Raw genomic sequence first — 22,109 nt, forward strand, 5'->3', positions numbered from 1 at the left:
AATAAAAATTGCGATATAACCTGCCTCACAGGACTCCTTTCTATAGCAACATAGAACAGCACACAAATAGTTGCCATTGTGTTCTTCTGATCCTCATACCCTATAGATTACTTATTTTGGGATCAAATAAGTGTTTTCTTGTGCATGATGACATTTGTTTCATGATATAATTGATCTGTTGGCCCTGCGGTAGACACACAGGTTGTAGTTTGAAGTGTGTTGAATCAGGAAAGAGTCTTGAACCTGAGCTTTTGTTTGGTTGGAAGGATTTAATATTATGATGTTTGTGAACCTGGCTCAGACTGGTACATAGTAAGTATTCAAGAAATGTTGATTTTCTTTGCCCATCTCAGCATCTGGTGCCAGATTCAACCATGAAGTCTTGATTGCTAAGACCTGAGTGAGCTCGAATGACATATACCCTTTCTCCCAGCCTCAGTTTCCTCATCTATAGTGAGAGGGGATGAGAGGGGACAGAATTCATTACAGTCTGGGCCAGGCAGAAAAATAAGAAAGGGGGTTCCTGGATACCATGTGTCTTCTCATTATTTCATAACCCTTATAAAACCATCCATTTCTGTGAGTGTCTGAGGCTCCTAAACCTAGAAAGATTTTGAGACCTATGCCTGAGGCACCGTCTACCTTACTCTCTTTAAGGACCACAAACCCTGATTCTTAGGGACCCCCACCTGATTGTTACTCACCTGAGCTCTATCTTCATGATCTTCCAACAAATCAGCATTTCTGGAAGTTACAACTCTGCCCCAGACAAACTGTCCTAGATCAAATCTTCCCATGGGTGAAAGCTATTTGCCACACAGTGCAAATGACAATCTATCCCATTCCTGCCTTTACCATGAACACAAGGGCAATGTCCCACTAGAAACTCTCCTCCAGCATCTTCTCCACTCCATCAGGTTAGGTCAGACTTAGAGAAGGGTCTACTGGGACCCTCAGGGAAGACGGTCTGCCTTGTTGAGGCAGAAGGAAGGCAGTGACTTCTTCACACTAGAGCAGCCGCCATTTCTTCCCAGAAGGCTGTGGGACTTGGCAGCCATTTGGGGGCTCCTGAAGAGGAAATCCCCAGCCTTACCCGACTGTGAGGAGGCTGCAATCTAGCCCAGGCCCCAAGAAGAAGAGTCTCTATGCGAAGCCACCATCGTCTTAAAGATTCAGAAGTGACTACTAGACCATAATCTCCCAAAGAATGGGGCTTTGTACAGAGTAAGTGCACGGTGCGTGTGTGGATTTTGACAGAATGAGAGACTTGCTTTTTCCCCTAGTTGCATTGTCTCTCAGAAAACAGAGTGAGTTTTGGTTGCTAGAGCCAGGTATTGTGGTCTTATATGTGACTTTGTGAACTCTGTTACTATTTCAGTGGGGTCCCCATGAACCCTTCTGTATATGTCCTGGGTTCATAGGGGTTGGTATATAAGGCATCCTTCATAAACTACCCTTTGAATATCCTTGGGAAGGTTAAAGAGATTAGGGGAAAAACGGAGGAGATGTGAAGGATATTTTCAACCCCTCATTGAGAATATACTTTTAGTTATATTTAGTTTTAATTCTGAAGGAAAAAGTGTACCTTGCCATATGAGAAGTGCCCAAGAGCAAGGTGGGATGAGCTAGGGGGCTAGGAACTACTTGTCCTAATCAATGGCACTCTATTCACCCACCCTTCATGCATTCCTACTTTCATCTATTTAGCCACATATCCATCTAGTCATGTACTTACCCTCTCCCTCTGTCTGTCCACTCATTCATCCAACCAATTTTTCATCCATCAACTATTACTTATTGATCCATTCATTCATTTGTTCATGCAACATTTACTGGATACCCACCATGTATCAGACACTGCTGGTGCTTGAACAGTGAATGAGATACATCAAGTCACTATTCTTATTCAGTGAAGACGTACAATGAACAAATGTACACAAATATATGATAAAATTACAGATAGTGTTAAGTGCTATAAGGACAAAGTATCCTATGGGAATAGAGAGTGATGGGGGAGATTCTATTTAAGATAGTGCCAGATTGGGCACAGTGACTCATACCTGTAATCTCAGCACTTTGGGAGACGGGAGGATCACCTGAGCTCAGGAGTTCGAGACCAGCCTGGGCAACATAGCGAGGCCTCGTCTCTACTAAAATTAAAAAAAAAAAAAAAAAAAGGTGTGGTGATGCATGCCTGTAGTCCCAGCTACTCAGGAGGCTGAAGTGGGAGGATCGCTTGAGCCCGGGAGTTCGAAGCTGTAGTGAGCTCTGATCATGCCACCGCACTCCAGCCTGGGTGATAGAGTGAGACCCTGTATTAAAAAAAAAAAAAAAAGTGTAGTCAGACAGTGCCTTCCTGAGATGACATTTAAACAGACCTTTAGGTAAAATAAAGGAGGAAAGCACAGAAATATCTAGGGGTAGAGTTACAGGGAGAGGCAGTTGCAAGTACCAAGACCCTGAATTACCTCTGTTTGAAGTGAGAGAACTTCGGTGTAGCTGGATCTTAATGAGTGTGGTGCAGAACGGTAGTAGACAAGATGGAAGATGAGGCAGACCAATTGTCACCCTGAGGTCATAGGGAAGAATTTGGATTTTATTCCGATTGTGATGGAAAGATACTAAAGGCCTGAGCGCCGATGAATCCTATCATCTAATTGATGTTTTTAAAAGATTGCCCTGTCTTCTGTCTGGAGAATGGATAAGAAGGAAGCCAGGGGAGAGGCTGGCAGATGGGTTAGAAAGCTGTTGCAGTAGTATAAATCAGAGATGATGGACTGGAGTGATGGGGAAGGAGTGATGAGAAATAGATGGGTCTTGAATGTATTTTAAAGGTAATGAAGGCCAGACTCAGTGCCTCATTCCTGTAATCCCAGCACTTTGGGAGGCCAAGGCAGGTGGATCACTTGGGGTCAGGAGTTTGAGACCAGCCTGAACATGGTGAAACCCTGCCTCTACTAAAAATACAAAAAATTAGCCAGGTATGGTGGTGCATGCCTGTAATCCCAGCTACTCGGGAGGCTGAGACAGGAGAATTGCTTGAACCTGGGACGTGGAGGTTGCAGTGAGCCAAGATCATGCCATTGCACTCCAGCATGGGTGGCAGAGTGAGACTTTATCTCATAAATAAATAAATACAATAAAGGTCATAAAGACACATGATTGGATGTGAAGGGGAATAGAGGAGGGAAGAATCACTATATAGACATTTGGCTTGAGATATCAGGTCAATAGCCATGCAGTTTTCCAAGATGAGGAACAATGGCAGAAGACCAGATTTCTGTTGGGAGGATGGGCTGTTCACAGTACTTTTCAAGATATCTTAGGTCTTGGATGTCTTTAAGATCTCTCAATGGAAATATGGATGGGAGTATAGAGCTTATGGAGAAAGTTGAATCCGAATATAAAAATGTGGGAGTAATCAGTGGCATTTAAAGTCACAGGACTGAGTAAAATAAGCTAGGTAGAAGAGTACCATAAGCTGAGAACTGACTCCAAGGCCCTCCATCTATCCACCACCACCAGCCATCCACTCTTTCATCTAGCTATCCTTCTACTCATCCAAAAATGCTTAGTATCACATGATATACTGGGTGCTAGGATTTAAAGGTGAACAATTTTATGGCCCCTGTTTTGGAAAGGCTCACATTCTAAGGAAAAGTAGCACACCTAAAAATGTAGTAAAGCTTGATGCATTATATTATAGAGATGTGTACATGGGGCTATGGATCGTGGAGAAATCAACTGTCAACTACGCTTCTGGAGGAAGCTTGGAAAGACTAAGAAGAGGTTTATCTTTAAAATAGAATGTAAAAAAGAATTAAGCATTGATAAGGAGACCAGCATTCCAGGAAGAAAGAACAGCGCCAGCAAAAACATGGGAGCATGAGAGCTCATGGTGTCCTTGGGGAAGGGCAAAAATATCTTTGATTCAGATGCAGCATAAGATGCATGGTAGAAAGGGGTATGGCAGGGGTTGGAATGGCTTTGTGCACTATGGCAAGGAATTGGGCTTTCCCTGTGGGCCATGGGGGACCAAGCTGAAGGTTTTAAGTTAAGGAGAGGTGGAACTAACATTGTCAGATTTGGGTTGTAGAAATGTCACTTGATCTGAAGATGGGGGTTGTCAAACCAAATTCAAATCTGGGTTTAGTAAAGAGAGACTTTATTCAAAAGGATTATTGCAGAGGGAGAAAGGGATTCTTGCAATAGAGGAAGAGGGCCTATTGCAATCGGGAGAATGCTCTGACAATAGATTGCAAGCATCTCAGGGTTAGACAAAAGGGTTTTTCTTTTACAGGGAGGAGTAAACAAAGCTAGAAAGAACAGGGTACAGGAAAGTGAGATGAACAGGAGAGGCACAATTGGTCAGAAGGTGGATAGATGGGGAATTTAAGACTTGCCTATTCCCAGGAGGAGCTGTTAGGGAGAGGTTTTAGGCTGGCTCCGGCTGAGGTTTGGCTAGAGTTCAAGGACCTGGAGAAGGAGGGAAGCTTAACCATTTGATTAACAAGCATTTTGTTCCAACTGATCAGTAGGGATCAACATTTCAGTTAATCATTTATGAGGCAAAGAATAGACATTGGGAGGGCGTGTGTCTGGCCTTGGTATGGGTAAACAAGTGGGAGCATCTGTGAGTCTTACCTAAGTAATATAGGTAAGACTCCTGTTCTTGCCACTCCTGTTCATCTCACTTTCCTATACCTTGTTCTTTCTAGCTTTATTTACTTCTCCCTGTAAAAGAAAAACCCTTTCGCCTAACCCTGAGATGCTTGCAGACTTATTGTCAGAGAATTCTCCCTATTGCAACAGTTCCCTTCCCCATATTGCAAGAATCCCCTTTTCCCTCTTGCCATAAGGGTGCTTCTTGGTAAAAGTCAACATTATCAGGGTCAAGGCTACAAGCACAGGAACTGCACAGGAAGACAAGATCTAAATGGGACAGTGGCTAAGCTTTTGGTTGAAATCCTGAAGCCAAGCCAAGAATTGTCCTGAATTCCGTGCCTCCCTCTACCCTCTCCCCTTGCCAAAGTGGGGAACTCAAGTTATTTCCCCTTTGTACAAACGTTAAGCCTGCCTGGAACATTAGCAATTGACATGGTTGGGGTATTTGTCCCCTCCAAATCTCATGCTGAAATGTGATCACCAGGAGTTGGAGGTGGGGCCTAGTGAGATATGTTTGGGTCATCGGGACGGATCCCTCATGAATGGCTTGGTGTCCACCCTATGGTAATGAGAGAGTTGTCTGTTAGTTCATGAGAGAGCTGGTTGTCTGAAGTAGCCTGGCGTTTCTCTCTTGCTCTCTCTCATCGTGTGACACACTGGCTCCTCTTCCCTTCCGTCATGACTAAAAGTTTCCCGAGGCCTCACCAGGAGCCAAGCAGATGTGGGTACCATGCTTGTACAGCCTGCAGAACAATGAGATAAATAAACCTCTTTTCTTTATAGATTATCCAGCCTCAGGTGTTCCTTTATAGCAATGCAAAACAGACTAACACAGTGATGCTTACAACAGTAGCAACAATGACAACAACAAAGACTACAACTCAATTTCTCATTTTCCTATCAATTGGCAGAAATTATCTTTATTAGAAAAATGAAATTTTCCTGTATTTACATTTTTACACCATATGACCGGGCACTTCTGTTGCCTCAGGAGTTATGTACATATCAGTTTGCACACACATGTCAATCCCCATTCCTTAAAACAGTTGATAACACATTGAACAAAATTAAAAGACATACTACAAGAAGACAACCATAGTATATACTTCCTCTATCATAGAAAGGTGTTAAGCAAACATGTAATTTTGTAGCTATGCTTGGAAATATTTAATACAGTTATTAGCACTTCCTCATGCAGTGGATTAAAACATGACAGATATAAACTGCTGCAGTTGATCAGTGAACATTAATTCCCAAATGAAGACCATTGCATAGAGCACACAGCTTGCTTTGAGTTCCACCATACAATAGATCAAGTCAGTTCTGATATGGGTTTTGGATTCTGTTTGAATGTAGCTGTGAATAGAAACCCTCTGCATATGGAGTTCAATCATAACCATATTGGATTAAAAATGGACTCAGACATAAACCTGGATAGCTGCTTAATTCAATAACTTTCTTGCAGGCAATGACCAGCTTGTGTATTATGCAACGAGTCTTATTATTAATACATGAGTGAAAACTGAATCATTTATCCTCTTTTTCTGTCTGAGAAAGCCATTATTTATCATTTTTATGATCTAATTCTTATTCAAGCCACCAAGAAACTCACCTTATTCTTTCTGAACATTCAGCTTGAAATATATATGCTCTACATAAACACATACATATAAACATTCTGGGGTGATATAAACTATGGTGAATTCTGCCAATTAATTCAGCAGGTTTATGCTTTTAAATTTGTTTTGGCAGGGGAATGAACAAGATTAAGATTCATAGTTAAAAAACAACTGGTAAAGAAATCTTTGGGGACCCTCAGGTTTGGAAGGCATCTGAGCCACAACTAACTATGCCATTGCTGTGTCAAGCAGTTTTCTGCATTTTCTATGAAAATGTTATTCTTGAACTTATATCTTAAGTAGGCAATTAGCATCCCTTCCCAGTGAAAAATTTGGGGAACATGAATGTTAAAAGTTCCACTTTCATCTTTTCATATTCATCAAAATTTTCCAAAAAGATCACCTGGATTTGGCTCAAATTAGAGGGCTTAATCTTTTGTTTTTAAACTGAAACATTTCTATAAGTGGTCATGACCCCAGAGCTATGTCTACAAACTTAATAAAGACTTTAAAAATTTTTAAAAATATTTAAAAAGTCAGTACTGTTCATTCACTTGAATTAGCTTGACTGAGAATGGAATTAATTCAGTGAGTCTTAGATGGCTAATGTAGAAACTTCGATTGAATCCAAAAGGCTATGATTGCTTTTCATGGAAAAAAAATGACAATGTTTTTGTATTTCTGGACCTTCGCTCTTTGCTCAGTTATCAATAGTCTTTGATTTGAGCCCTTTAAAACTTGAAACAGCAAAATGTCAGATCAATGGGAGGCATTTAAAATGCTAAAGACAAACTCATGTTTGCTGGAGAACAATTAACCTTATTAATTTAAAAGGCAGCTGTGGTATTGGCTATGTTATGTTAATATCCTATTGAGGGTTCATCTTAAATCTTTCCCAAAGGTATAAAAGAGAATTAACTGGAAGAGGTCATGACCCAGGGCTAATGAAGAATGTTCTAGGACTGCAAAAATGCAAACTCATTGTTTCACTGACACAGTAAGTAAGAGAGAATTATGAGTGATAATCTCAGTTTTGTCTTCTGTGTTTCTGCAGACTGCTGACACCTTATCTGAGGAAGTTAATCTGAGGAATGACTTCATTTTAAGCAATTTAGTTCTGGTTCCCTGGAGAGTTGCATGCTTTGAAATACAACCCCCAGAAAAGAAATGCTATTGGTCAAATTGTTCTTTGGAGTGCTCCATTTCTACATAGTTCAACATTTCAAGGAGAACATTGTCATGCACTTGTAGACCCAACAACAGGATCTCCAAATAACAAATAATACTCTTTCTGTCTTAAAAGGCTTTTTACTGCCAGCTTGAAAGATGAAACAGCTGAGAAATTTTTTCTCAGAGACTAGCACTTAACTTGCATTAAGTTAGCTAACCCTCCAGAGAATTCATGGAGACTCCCAGAAAGACATTCCTTCAAATCCCCCCTAGTGTCCTCATCCATCAAATGGGCCTAATGCACCCCTCACCTCCCAGTAAATATAAATGCCAGGAAAGAAGTGTGGCTTAGAACATGGAGAGGGGGGAATGCAGGAAGGGCAGTGTGTGCTCAGCGGCATGCCTGCAGAGTACGTTAAATACTAGGCCATTCTGGGTACCTATAAAGCCCGGTGGAAGCATTCCAATTCAACACTCTTCAGTGGGACAGAATAACCATCACTATCCTAAAGCTAAGCGAGCAGCGAATTATTTCTAAGACAATTTGGAAAAGAAAAAAAAAACAAAAGAACAGTCCAAGAAGGAAAACAATAACTTTTTAATAGCTGGTCCTCAAACATTCTGACTACCAAAGCTCTCCATCATTCATGCAGAAACTCTATGTCCTATTCCCTGTCCCACCTCTGAAACTCATTCCGTCTGCCTGGCAAAGATAACCAAACATAGAAATGAAACAGGAGGAACAGTCAACTTGCAAATAATATCACCTCTTTGAACACGGGTCACAATATTTAGGAGGACTTTAAAGGAGGGCCACATGGCTGTGTGTGTGTGCATACCCACACACATGAGCATGTACTATGTACATATGTTTAATGGAATTAGCCCTGATGTTGAGTGATAAAAAGATGAGACACTAGGAAAGAGATATTTACGATTAGGCACATGCTAAGTAGAGAAAATAACTCCCCAGGAATTTTTTTAAAATGCTGAGTGCAAGCATATGAAAGGGAGACACAAACAGTGTTCAAGTCTCAGAAGGAACTATGAACAGAGGTGAGATCCCCAGAAGTTCTCAATACACCCAAATCAGGCAATGAGGGGTAAGACCGTAACAAACTTCCCTGTCACAGAGGCTGACACTCAAGGGTATAAGCCCAGGAACCTCAAAAGAGCAGACCTCTCTTTCTGACTTCTATTCTGATCTCCCTGAAGGAGACCAGGCTCTTTGAGAATATGGCTAACATTAGGAATTTACTAATTCTAGTTACTGATGAGGCTGAGAAAAACCTGAGCCTCAGTTTCCTTATCTGTAAAATGGGAGCAATCATATTTATATCTTAAGGTTATTTTGAGGATCACTTTCTAGGGTATGCCTAGAATATTGCCTACACTCAATTTAGATATATTTTGATATTCTCAAATTCAGGTGCAGATCCATGGCAAGTACTTGCGGTAAGCAGAAAATATAACATCCCAAGAATGCACAGAATGGGATGGACAGAGTGACAAAAGCTCCCTCTCCACCTCGCCATCCTTCCTGAAATACACCTATATTCCTTTCCCCACCTCTTTGCCCCATTTTCTCTCTAGGGAACCTGATGCTTTCTCTTTTGTCAGCCACAACAGTAGGCACTTGGAACTCGATAAAGAATTCTCCCTCCACCCTTCCCTGATACCTTCATACCCTGGTCTATCAAAAGGGTTCTTCAAACGTCAAAAACAAAACCAAACAAAAAAGCTTTAGGGAAATGCTTCATCTTTTTACATCATGGTCTATTTTCTAATCCTTTGGGGAATTTTTTCAAACTTTTCTTGAGGCACATGTCATAACACAAGGCTGGGAGGAGGCAAGATTTGGCAAGGATTGGAGAACTGGCTGGAACCAGACCCAAGCCTTCCTGTGCAAAATTGTAGGAGTGTGAGTGTGTTCACCTGGTTAGCAGCTCCTGGGTCTCCTAAGCACGTTATTGGAAGATTAAAATAAATCAAGTGCATTTCCAGGAGCACTAACTCTATTCTCCAGAGTTACTTAAAGGTTTAGGGAGGGACTTTAAAAAAATAAAAAAGTATGCTCATAGAATCAGATTTTTTTTTCCTGGTTACAACTTCAGTTGTCATTTCTAATTTTTGCTGTTTAGTCTCTGTTTGCATTTCACGGGTCCTTGGTTATCATTTGGATTAGAGAACTGAACTTCTAAACCATAAGCTACTTATGGGAAGAGACTATATTTTCTGTTTATTTTGCATCCCCTCCCCCACAATCCCAAACTGGCTTTCAAAGTAAAGTGGACATTCAGTGAAATCCTACTAGCTGGTCAGTGTGCTTGGTTCTTCCTCAGTGCATGGTACATAGAACTCAATTATTTCAATGGTTACTACCAGCCTTTTATCTTCAGTTTGAGGTTTTAAACAATATCCCTGTTGATTCTTCCTAAGGAGACGGTCTCTGAAAAAAGTTTTCTCTCTTCTAGGAACTTTAAGACAGGGATTGTGAGGGAGTTTAAAGGAAAACAAAATTCAAAGAAGCATGGGAGCATGGGTAGGTCTTTCTAGGGCAAGAGGTGAAAAAAAAAGAAAAAAAGAAAAAAAGAAAAAAAAAAAAAAAAAAAAAAAAAAGCCAGGGCAGTTTTATGGGGATCTCTGGCTCTTATTCCGGAAGTAGTCAGGAGTGTCCCCTAGAAAGAAACCTAGAAATAAGTCAGCCCGGTCAGAGAACCGAGCCAGAAATTGAACCATGTCTTGGATCTAATCCTCGCTCTGATACTCTAACTTGATGATCTTAAACAGGCAACTGCCCATTTGTAAACTTCATTTTCTCATCTCTCCTCCCCTTCTCCTAACTTTTGGTGTGGTTCTACAAACTCCCTTTTTCTAAGACCCTTCTGGGCAGGCACTTCTAGCTAATACTATACTGAAAGCACTGCTGGGCACAAAAAGAGTGCAGGTGAGGAAAGAGGATAAGGTATTTAAATAGGAAATCTATGCCCTTTGACACGTTTAAAGAAATTCACACACAAGTCCATATTGGCATTGTCTTCAGAAGCAAATGCGAGCAGAATAAATTCTATACCCCTCATCCCAGAGTTTTGTTTTTTAAAGAAGGGGCCAAGAACACCAACACCCAAATTCTACTTAGGCTCTGTCATCCTCCCTACAACTGAGATTAAAAAAATACAGTGCCCTCTCTACAGAAATATCTTCCCATAAAAATAACCAGAATGGGTTTTCCATGTGTTAATACCATCATCACCATTTAATTTTTAACATAAACTTTACAATATGTACAATTTTATTTGGATAATACACTTATGTGTGAATGGTAGAAATCAAGCATGTATATTATATACATGTGTACACAAGCAGTTGTATTCACAGGATAAGTGCATTTGATCATCTCTGATCCATATCAAGTGGCAAGCTGACCTCATCTGATACAATTAGGTATGAACACAGTACAATGTGTAGGGATTGAATGGGAAACAGTAACTGCATATTGGGAGAACTTTTCAAGTATAGACCCCACATCACTTTCAACTCTGTTCACCAAAAAGAGATGGGGTATCTGGAAAGGTCTAATTGTGTCTCCAGTGAAAGTAAACAGTACTTTTGGAAGGGAAATTGCCTTTACATAGAACCCTTCACTCATTAAATATCAACCAACACATTTAGCTTCCACCTACTCGAACTTCTTTTTCTTTGAGTCCAATTATGTCTACTATAGCCGTGGTTAATACAAACAGGCTCCATTTCAGAAACAACGCATGTCCCCTTTTCAAGGATTCATGCACGACAGTTATGCACAAAGAAACAGTACAGGAATGTGCATAATGTTAACGAATATATCCAGCTCCTCTGTGAGGTATTTTAGATTTCTCAAATTAGTGTTTATTTAGGTCTTAAACTGCAAGGGATTTCAGTACAAGGTACTTATTTATATGACAACTGATTATTAAAGCTGCACTTTTTAGATTTAAAGGAGATAAATTTTTAATCACCATTTAATTAACATCAACATTTTTTTTTCTTTTTCATTAGCAATTCTATTTGCAAATAATTCAGGGCATTTGTCATTTCCTGAGAAGGATGCAGAATATTAAATACACATCAGTGGTCAACATATCAAATAGAATAAACAGTGTGTGACTATATGACAGCCGTGGATCTTTTGACTAATTAACTGCTTTGGCTAGAGTCCCATTTAAGTGAAACTATTTCATTTGTAAACAAGGTGTAATTTTCTTTTTCTCCTAGAATTAACAAAATATCATCATGGATGCCAGTTCTGACTTAAGCCAGCTGAAACTCAGGCATTTGTGTTCAGAGATTTGGACTCCTTGCCATCCACAAATCTAAGACCTCAGAGCTGGGATATGTTACAGGAATCTTCCGTGATGGATCTATAGTCTAGGGCTTCCTATTTAATTCTTGTTACTTCTCATACTGTGGTTTCCATTCACCACTGGACGTTACATTCCCGATATTCTTTTTGCAAAAACTGAACTTAGATGACCTTTGAATAACTCTACATCTTTTCCTTAGAAATTGACCATCTGATCAGTAGTTGATTTTTTTTTCTTTTTTTCTTTTTTTGCTTGGGATCATCACATTGAAGAGTCAATGAATTAGTAGAGAAGGGAAACCATAAACTTTGTGTAGCATAAAATTTCTGATTATTTATTTTAAAAAAACACTTTGGGTAGTAAAAAGAATATAGATTTTTTTCGCAACATTACTGTTGATTATTCCAAAGGCCACATTTTCAGTTTCTTTATCCAGAGATGTATGTATGGGGTTAATAGCAGAAATAATGCTACTATTAGGGGAAGGCTTTTTGACCGATTCAGTCAGTCCGAGTATAACTCTCAGTCTCCCTGGAGGTCTCTGTGGCATTTGGCAGCCCTCTGGGCTTAGAGGACACCAGAGGAAGACAGAAAGCCTCTTCGGCTTGACAACAAATCACTCTTCTGTGTTCTGGAGAGACTTTTTAATTCATTCATGTCAAAACATCCCAGACTTGTGAGGAAATGGAGGTGATCCTTGCTGGGGTGGATAAAGGTTTGGAATGCAGTGGAAGGGCAGAAGGTAGAAAGGGCTAAAAGGCTACACAGTCATGGAAATTCAGATTTAGGATCAGAAGTTGGGATGACTATTCCAGGCCCTTCGATCCAGGCTTCTCCATGGCTGGGTCTTGGGACAGCAGAGATAGAGCATCCGGGAAATAAAATGTCATTTTCAATCATATGCATCCCCAAGACCTAGTCAGCCCCCTTCTGCCTTTCAAAATGAAAGGAGGCTCCTCTCACCCACTGCCTCCCTCTGTTCTCTGCCACTGACCCGGAAATTTATTGCAACCACTTTTCATCATTATAGGAACACTGCAGGTCAGGCGTACTTTCCCCAAGATGGAGCTATTCCATGCATCCTTGAGCTTTAAGAGAATCATTCCTGGCACTTGCCCACATGCAAGAAAATAATACTTACAAAAGAGAATGCACACCATGAGGAGAAGAAACGGGGTAATTTTTCAACCTGCCACTTTCTCCCTTTCTTCAAGAACGTAAAGCAGAATGCAGGAGGAAACCAGGAAATGGTCAGACGAGTCTACATTAGCTTAGTGTTTCCGTAGCATGGCTCGAAACAGACTGAGGTCTTCTGCAAACACTGATGGCTAGTTATCCCAAATACATCAAAAATACTCATGTACATGAAATACACTAATTAACAGAGTAGAACTATATAAAAGGTTTAGTTAATATTATTTGCTGGTTTTATGGTATTTAATTTTTGAACTAGAAAATCCTGATCTGAAAGTGTCATAACATAGCAACTATCTTGTCAGGGGCACTTTATTTTTTTTTTTTTATTTATGTTTTTGTGGCAGGCGCTGTGCTAACAGGCTCCCCATGCATAAGTATTCCCCTCTCTGTCTCTAACTTAAAAAAAAAATGGGTATCATTTCATGTCACATACGCACAGGTTTGAGTAGAATAAGAATGGGATAATGCAGGTGATTCAGAAATGACAAATGCTTTGGGGAATTTTTCCTACATCTCTGTTGGTGCTATGAAGTGGTTTGCCACCAACAGAGAGAATAACTCGGGAGAAATCACTTGTCTCACTAAAGTCTATATCCACAGTTTGGAGGATACTCAGGGTAGATCCAAGAGTGTTTCATGTTTTGAAGGCTTTTCATTTGAGGAGGTTGGGATGGAAGTGAGTGTCCAACAGAATTTCTGTATGTGAAGGAAGATAAACCTAAAACCATGCTAGCCTTCGGCAGACAGATGGCATTGTACTTCTTACAGATCACAGTACACATACGGCTGTTGGTGCATGTCACCACATTCACAACTCTGGGACAAGCGATACACAGCTAATTGGACACCACCATGGCTGTTTGGAAACGGAACGAGTTATGGTTACTCTGGGAGGGAAGGGGCAACAGATACTATACAACCCTGAGTCATCACCAGAAGGGAGGAAATGCAAACTTACGTACATAGGCGTCTTCGGGATAAACTACAATGGCCACTGTGTCACAGACAGAAGATCCACACTTAGATCTCGGAGACATAAATGTGTTAGTTTACGTAGCTCTGAACAAGACCATCGAAGCCGAGGGTGAGAGAAACACACATCAACATCCAAAGAGATTCCTGTAGCTCTCTCCACCTGAGGGTCCCTTGGGCCTTTGGCTCCAGATGTGTCTTGGAAATGAACTATAATGAAGGTAGCATAGTCACCACAAACACACTGATTTGCTATTCTTTGGGGGAGCCTGGACTTCTTGGGGTGAGCCTGGGCTGTGATGGAAGGCATAACGAGAAAGCTGAAACTGTTACGAGCCACACGTCCTAATCTCTTGCACATGTCAATCTCACTACAGTGCAGATGCATTCTTAACTGTTTTTATTTTGTCTGTGTCAGGTTTACATGCATACCATATTGCTTATTCTGAATTAGAGAAACCATTAGGCATTTCTGATGAGAAAATTACATGGTGGACTGACCTTAATGGAATTTGGAATATAGGAAATCGTAACATCACCACTGGCATCCAATGCATCATTATTGCCATCATACCCAGTAGGCATATCCCGGAGACTTGCCCTTATGTAGTTAGTTATTTTTGGTTAAGGACTCACCATGCTCAGCACACACCTCACAAGATTCCTTGAGTGGAAGATTATGGCATGAAGCCATGTGCAAAAGAGCCAACAACAACAAAAAAATACCTCCCTACATCTTCTTCTTCTTAGCAGGGCACTATTGGACGTCCAACATTTACCCTCCAGAACGTTGGCCATTATGTATGTTTCCCTATAGATAAAACATTAATGGAAGATTTTTAAACATCAGATTCGATACTAGGCATTTTCTTGTACACGCGTCTATTGCTGCAGGAATTTAAAACCCTGGGGGTAGAGTACATATTATTCTTATTTGCAGCATAAGGCATAACATGCTCCGAAATATACACATCATTGTGGCCCCGACTGTCCCTGGAACAGTACGATGCCGTTGACCTCAAGGACGACCGAAGATAGCTGTCATTCACCGCCTGGGATGGCAACGAGTGTTTGTAAGGGTCCGAGGGGCATCTCCCAATAACCAAGCGTTGGTCATCCCTGTGGGAGTGGAGGAAAGGGTTATCGGAGGTGTGGTCTGGCAAGAGAGACTTGCTCCTCTTGCTGTCCTCCAGACCTTGGGGGAAAAGGGAGCTTTTGTTCCCCGAGAGTTTGCTTGAGGGGACACTAAACAGGCTGCCGTAAAAATTTCCCTCCAGAAGCCGTTCCCTGTCCTTGAGGCTTATGCTCCGGGAGGGCCTGCTAAGGTCTAGCTCCCTAGGTTTGTCGACAATGTTATCGTAGGAATGCTGACGGCTAATCCTTAGCTTGTTCTTTTGTAATTGAAGGGCATTGTTCTGTGCCCAGTCCTGCTGGTAGACCTGCTCCCGGGTGGCTGGGTTACCTGTCTCCTGAAGCATCTGGTCTTCATCGATGTCATAGAGGTTCCCCATCCGCAGGCAGGCATCGCACTTGAAGGGGGACCTCATGGTGAAGTGGCCTGAATAGGTGGGCAGGTTAGAAAGGCAGCTTCTGCAGTGCGTGGAGTTCTGCCGGTATCGCTCGCTGGTCTCGCTGTGTGGGGAACCCTTGTCTTTCAAGGTGAAGTGCTTGGAGTAGAGTTTATACTGCTCGTTGTCAGGAGGCCCCTCTTCATTATGCAAGGGCTTCCGGTTCATTGGCAGCGTGGAGTCCCCCTTGCGGAAGTTTTCACTTTGATCCTGGTAGGGGTCTGGGAAGTCCACGTTCTCGGGCAGGGTCACATTTTCAACAAACTGGGGTGGATCTAAGTGGAAACCAGGCTCCTTCTCACCATCAATAGTGTAGATCTTGTCTCTGGGGGAGCTCGATTTGGTTTTCAGGTAGGTGCGCTCGACCTCGCTACAGTCCTTGGGGTATTTGGAGGCCACTGACCTTTTAAAGTTGTCCTTGGTTTTGTGGTTCTTACTGTTGTCAGGTTCCCTGTGGCATGTGGCCCGATTTGACGTTTCTGAAATGTCAGAATGGGCCATCTCTTCTGGAAGATACCTAGGGCTCTTTAGGGAGTGGGTCCTATTCTCCGCTGTTCCCTCATCCCTCTGGGAGACTGGATTCTGGGATAGTGAATCCTGGCGTATGGAATCCATGGATTTCTTCCAAAGTTGCCGGGGTCTAGAGTTCACTTTGGATTCTGTGCTCACGGCCACCTCCACCGTATTAGGGTTGGACTCATTGAGAGTAAGAGGATGTTGTCCCTGGAATACATAGTTATTGAGGTTATCCTTGTGCCGGTTGGCCACAAATGTCTGGAGTTCATTCATGTTGTCTCCAAAAACGCTCTCTTTCCCCTGAAAGGACCTGTTGTCCGAGTACATCATATTCCCCTTATCTGAAACCATGTCCATGATGAGGGAACCTCTTTGGATGAAGTCAGCAGCTCTTTTGGGTGAGTCCATTCTTGAGGAGTTCATGTTGGACATGTTGGAAATGTTTTTGGCTGACCGGAGGAGTTTTAACATGTTGCTCTGGGATCCCGTCAGATTGAAGTCTGGAGACTTCTTCTTTTCTTCAATGTGCACTCCATGAATGCAGCTGTAGATGCCCTGTAGGGGAGTAACATAAAGCACCATCAGCAGCAGCAGCAGTGAACATGAAACCACTTTGCACTTGAACTTTACCTGCAAAGATGAGATTTGTACTTCTTGCAGGAGCCCTGGAGAAACAGCGAAATTCAGTCTGAATCCTGATAATGTCTCTTAAAGGTTTGAGACAAGTTGCAAACCATAGGGTTTACCTTATTGTTCTGGCTCAAGATTAGCTGACACCTTTGCAAAAAGTCACACATGGAGTTTGAGAAAAGGTATCAACCGATGCTCATACAGCTGCCAATGCCTTGGTGTCTCCAAAGTGGCATATAAGGACAGATAACTGAGCCTCCCAGCACCCGGGTCACCAATCCAAGCTTTTATTAAAGTTTCCCAGCATCATCTTTGAAGTTTAGGCACCAGAGAGTTAACTACTGACAAATACAGTCAGCATGAAAGGATCATCCATTGTTAACTCTTTTCTGGAATTACCCCTACTGTTATGCGAAAGCTAACAACCAAAGAATGTGTCCTAAGTGGCCAATCAGAAAATCTCTTCTCCATGCACACATTCATTCATCTAAAGGAAAGCATGAAATTCATGTGAGACTCATCATACTTTTTTTGTGGGGATAGATATGGAAGCTTGGATAGAAGGAGTTGCAGTCTTACCATCATGTGGGGCTGTGAGCCTATCAGTGAAGCCATTGTAGTGAAAAGTAGAGCCCAAGGGATAGAGAAAGACATGGTTTGAACCCCAGGAGCCACTCCCTTGAACTTTTTTACTTAATGCACTCAATCTGTTCCTTGTATGTTTGTTTGTGTGTGAGTCTATTCAAGGTAGCTAGAACTGGGTTTTAGTTACTAGTCATAGTGAAGAGTTCTGGTGACACAGTGACACCATCTTTAAATCCATCCAGGGAACTGAATGACTTAGGGGCTCCTGGGCAGTCCAAATACAAACATCTCCATCTATATGTCTCCTCATTTTCTACTCTTTCTTCCTTTTAGAAAACAATTGTTTACGTTCACTTAAAAGTAGCTGTTTAACTGTTATCAAGGGAAGAGTCCTTGATTCATACCACAATAACAGGCAAAAGGACGTCTGGAACATTTTGATCTGTGGCCTCCCCTGCTTCTCCCTACTCGTACCCCAGATTTCAGCAGCCATACCTACAGGAAACAGTCAGATCAAGGCTGCAGGATTTGACCTGGTCTTCCCAAGGCTGACAGGGAGCCAAACTACGAAGGGGTTTGTAGGACAGAATTGGCCGTTGCTGCTGACTTTGGCATAAACTACAGGAAACTTTGTGTGATTAACTGTGGACTCTGATAATGGTGGCTCCATCGGTCCCCCACGGTGGGGACGAGCTCACCCTGCAGGGATGCTCACGGAACTGTGAAAGCCTCAACTCATTTGTACTGCTACATTTTTCTTGTAGTAGACAGTCTTTCCACTCCAGCCTTCAAGGAACCGTAAACACAAAAGCCTACAGTTGCAAGTTTGAGCTGCTCTTTCTCTGATCCTGTCCATCCCAGTCTTCATGGTTGGTGAAGGCCCCCTGAGGCCCAGGGAACTGGCATTACACCCTTTCCTGCCTTCCTGCAAACTTATCTGTGATCTTCTTCTATATAGAATGTGTGGTTGGCTGTTTGTCCTGCCACAAAATAACATCTGCCCCTGCCCTCATTGCTTCCAGAGCTGCTGGAGCATCCAGACTGTGGATGTGGAAATCTTACAAATGAGTCATGTATTTTACATAGTACAGAGTTGCTTAACCTTTTATGTTAACCTATGTTTTTCTCACCTAACCTTGTAATATAATAATCTTATACTCTGACCCAGAGGGATTCTCCCACTATGGTTGAAAATTAGTGTGGCTCTATTTGTCAGAATCAGCTTAGGTCTGTGCCTTTTCTTCCTGTTAGTATCATGAAAATAGAAGTTTTTAAGATTTTTTCCCCCTAATTTTGTACTTTGATTCCAACACACTCCCTTCTGCCACCTGGAGATTCTAAGAACTGCCCTCCACCCCTCCACCCTCAGAGCAACATGCTCCTGACTGCCAAGATGTGCTGGCTGTCTTTCTATTTGGAGGAGGCCCACAGAAGTGATCAGGGAGATGAGTTATGTTGCAGGAGATGGGAGGATGGCTGTTGATGGCTCTCTCTCATCCCTGGTTTTCCTGGGACACACGCAACATGGCTAAGGCAGTTCCCAGGTGTTGATCTGCCTGGTGAGACCATGGAAAAAGTCAAAGGGGTGGACCCAGTCTCTACCCCAGATTGGTTGTTTGTTTAGAGATGGGGTCTCACCCTGCTGCCCAGGCTGGAGTACAGTGGGACAGTCATGGCTCACTGCAATATCAAACTCCTGGGCTCAAGCAATCCTCCTGCCTCAACGCCCTGAGCAGCCAGGGCTACAAGCACGAACCATCATGCCCGGCTAATTTTTTATTTTTTGTAGAGATGGGGTCTTGCTATATTGCCCACGCTGGTGTACCCCAGGTTTTGGCGACAGCATTCTCCAACTGATTTGACCCATCTTCTGGAAGGGCTGTTGAGAAGAAGGAATGCATATTACAGAATAACACGAAGAGCCAGAGGCCTGGAATCCACTAGATGTGAGTCCTGGCTCCATTATGGATTAGCTCTGTGACCTTACATAAGCCACGTCTATTTGAGCTTCAGTTTCTGCATCTAAAAAATGGGAATTGTGCCCTCCTAAGGTGGGCACTAGGGCAACGTAAAATAATGCAAACAAAGCCCCTAACACCATAGGTGGTCAGTACATGTGAGCTGGACAAGCTGCCCAGTCATCTCTGACCTTCCCTTCTTTACCATCACCTTGTCCTTTTCCCAGGAGCTTAAGCATGCAGTACCCATATGGTTGAAGCAGCCGGAAATGCATGCCACTCTCTACTGGTTAAGATTTGCTCTCGGTAGCCACTCTGACTTTCTGCTTAGGCAGGCAGACCAAAGCCTACCTTGGGAACCAAGTAAATCCCTGGGCTACAGTGTCTTTCTTAGTTGTAACAGCTCTGTCTTTAGTTTCTCTTCTCTATTATTTATAGATCCCAGCTACATTTTATGGGTTGTGGAAATAAGATGCCCTCTTGGTCCCGCAGTGGGCTCAGAGTCAGGTAAAACCAGTGTTGATGACTCAAGGTGTTGTTCCAGGAAATTTCTGTGCTCTCCTGAAGGGCACCTGACCTCTCAGAATATTATCCATGGGGCAATGTCCTCCTCAGTCCCTTTGAGCCTGGACCCCATCCCTGAAGCATCTGATTTCCGTTGGTCCCAATTGTGGGTTAGCATGAGGCTTTGTCCATTCTGCTCTAAGCTTCCCTCATCAGGTCTTGCTGGAAAGGCTGCCCGTTTTCATTCCCCTCATTTTTGGCCTTGCTGTGTCTCCCATGCCTCACGGAGGCAGCTCTTTTTTGCTGATGACAATGAATTATTTTATTCTACATGGAGGGAAAGCATTTTGGAGAGAAAACAAAAGTTAAGAGCATCCCACAGGCAGGAGGATGCATTTGAGTACGTCGTAAAAGCCAAGGGCCACCGCCCTGGGAGAAGCTTGGTTCCAATGTTAAACAAATGCCTTTTTGGAGTGCTAGACTTCTCCCTCTGCAGTGCCAGGCATGCACGTATCTCTGGTGTGTGCTTGCATTGCACTGTGCAGAGGCTTCCCTGGGGATGTGGAGCCTGTAAGGAGGGCTATGTAAGTCTGCTGCATGGTAATAGCTCTACATCTATTGATGTTCAACTTGCTGCAAGGAGAATAACTGGTAATAGACAGATCCAGTTTCTGTGCAGAACCAAACCTGCCTTGGGGAGGGAGTAAATTTCAGAGCATCCAGGATCAGTGTCTTTAAGAAGAAAAAAAAAAAACTTAAATTCTGGAGTAGACTAAAGCCTGCAACCCAACCCTGCATAAACAGACTAGTTCCCTCTTTCACATCTTTTTCTAGTGTGATAGATGAAGTGAGATGTTTCCTGTTGCTTTAAGGAAACATAAAGTAAAACCATAAAGGTAACTTTTGGGGCCTCAATTTCAGGATGGGTCTGGTCATGTCAACCTCAGAGGGCACTGTGAGGATTAGAAGTAACAAGTCCTCATCCACACATGAGGCATAATTCATTCTGTATCTCGCGCTTGTGGAAAGTAGCTTCTTTGCCTGGGAATTCCCCACTGCAGATTTTGTGAAAGAAAATGATTGTGTGTACATAATGAATTCACTTTTGTTTCCATGTGTGCTCTCCCTGCTGTGTAGGCCAACATGTAATATGACATATGTGTGAATGTCCACAGAAGACAAGCTTCAGTGGTGGCAGTAGCCCTTGACTGAAAGGAAGGTCATTCTTCTTTTTTCTTTTCTTTTTTTTTTTTTTTTTTTAAGAAACGTAGAGTTTTGCTGTGCACCACATCAGGGGCTGAGCCTATTTTGAGTACCCCTAATTAATGAGAGAGGCAGGAAAGTATCACTCAGGATGACATCTTCCTATTTAGACACAGCAGGCTGCACTTACTTGAAAAGACAAATATTATCTGGGGAGAAGGAAGGTCCCCATAAGTAGGGCTCCCTGAAACCGCTGAAGCAATAATGGTGTCTGAGAGTTCCCAAGGGAGCACAGAAGTTCCCATAAAAGCACATTGCTCTTGGCCAGGTGCAATGGCTCATGCCTGTAATCCCAGCACTTTGGGTGGCCAAGGTGGGCAGATCACAAGGTCAGGAGTTCAAGACCAGCCTGGCCAATATGGTGAAACCCCATCTCTACTAAAAATACAAACATTTGCCAGGTGTGGCGGGTGCCTGTAATCCCAGCTACTCGGGAGGCTGAGGCAGGAGAACTGCTTGAACCCAGGAGGTGGAGGCTGCAGTGAGCCGAGATCGTGCCACTGCACTCTAGCCTGGGCAACAGAGGGAGGCTCCATTTAAAAAATTAATACATTAATTAAACAAAATAATAAATAAAAGCACATTGCTCCCCGTAAAATTTGGGGTTCTTCTCCCCTAGGGATGGAATGGCCAAAGTGCAAATTCCAGCTGATCAAGGAACTCCACCAACAATGCCTGCCCTGTGCTGCCCAGTTTACCTTTCATTCCATCGTTTGGAAAGGAAGATACGGATTTACTTCATTTCTTAAAATGTTGATAAATCAACTTGGCTTCCTTAGTGGTGTTTTAGATAGAGGAAATGCTCTTCCAAAAACAAGCAAGATTTAGAAGTAAACGCAACAGTGTGCATTTGTTTGGTGATAATCCCAGAATCATTTGGATATGAAACGCCTTTGGTAACTGGCTGGGAGAATTAGCTTAAAGTTGGCATAATACCTAGCTCTATGCACGTACGTTGTTATTTTTAAGCAATCTATGTGTTTAGATGCCATCAAGCTAATTAGGAAATATGTATTTGCACAGAACCCGAGTTTGGAGTGCAACTGAATGGAGAAAATAAATCTTCCTCGCTAAACTAATGTGTACCTTCCAAATCTCCACAGTTCTTGAAACTAGCAA

The 22,109-nt window shown here is 42.4% G+C and overlaps 1 protein-coding gene across 4 annotated transcripts in view; it reads right to left on the bottom strand.

Annotated features, from left to right (window-relative positions):
- Positions 1-13,222: 13,222 nt before the first annotated feature.
- GRIN2A (glutamate ionotropic receptor NMDA type subunit 2A) overlaps positions 13,223-22,109 on the bottom strand; it is a 427,129-nt gene continuing 418,242 nt past the window's right edge. For 2 of the 4 annotated variants that reach the window (XM_026446647.1, XM_026446648.1), the window contains one exon: positions 13,223-16,605. In XM_026446647.1, coding sequence (XP_026302432.1) covers positions 14,806-16,605 — 1,800 coding nt within the window. In that variant the 3' untranslated portion in view covers positions 13,223-14,805. The remainder of the gene's footprint in view (positions 16,606-22,109) is intronic. The other 2 variants (XM_026446650.1, XM_026446649.1) reach the window with 2 other exon arrangements.

Source organism: Piliocolobus tephrosceles, chromosome 17 (genome assembly GCF_002776525.5).
Source record: "Piliocolobus tephrosceles isolate RC106 chromosome 17, ASM277652v3, whole genome shotgun sequence".
In the NCBI taxonomy this organism is placed as follows: domain Eukaryota; kingdom Metazoa; phylum Chordata; class Mammalia; order Primates; family Cercopithecidae; genus Piliocolobus; species Piliocolobus tephrosceles.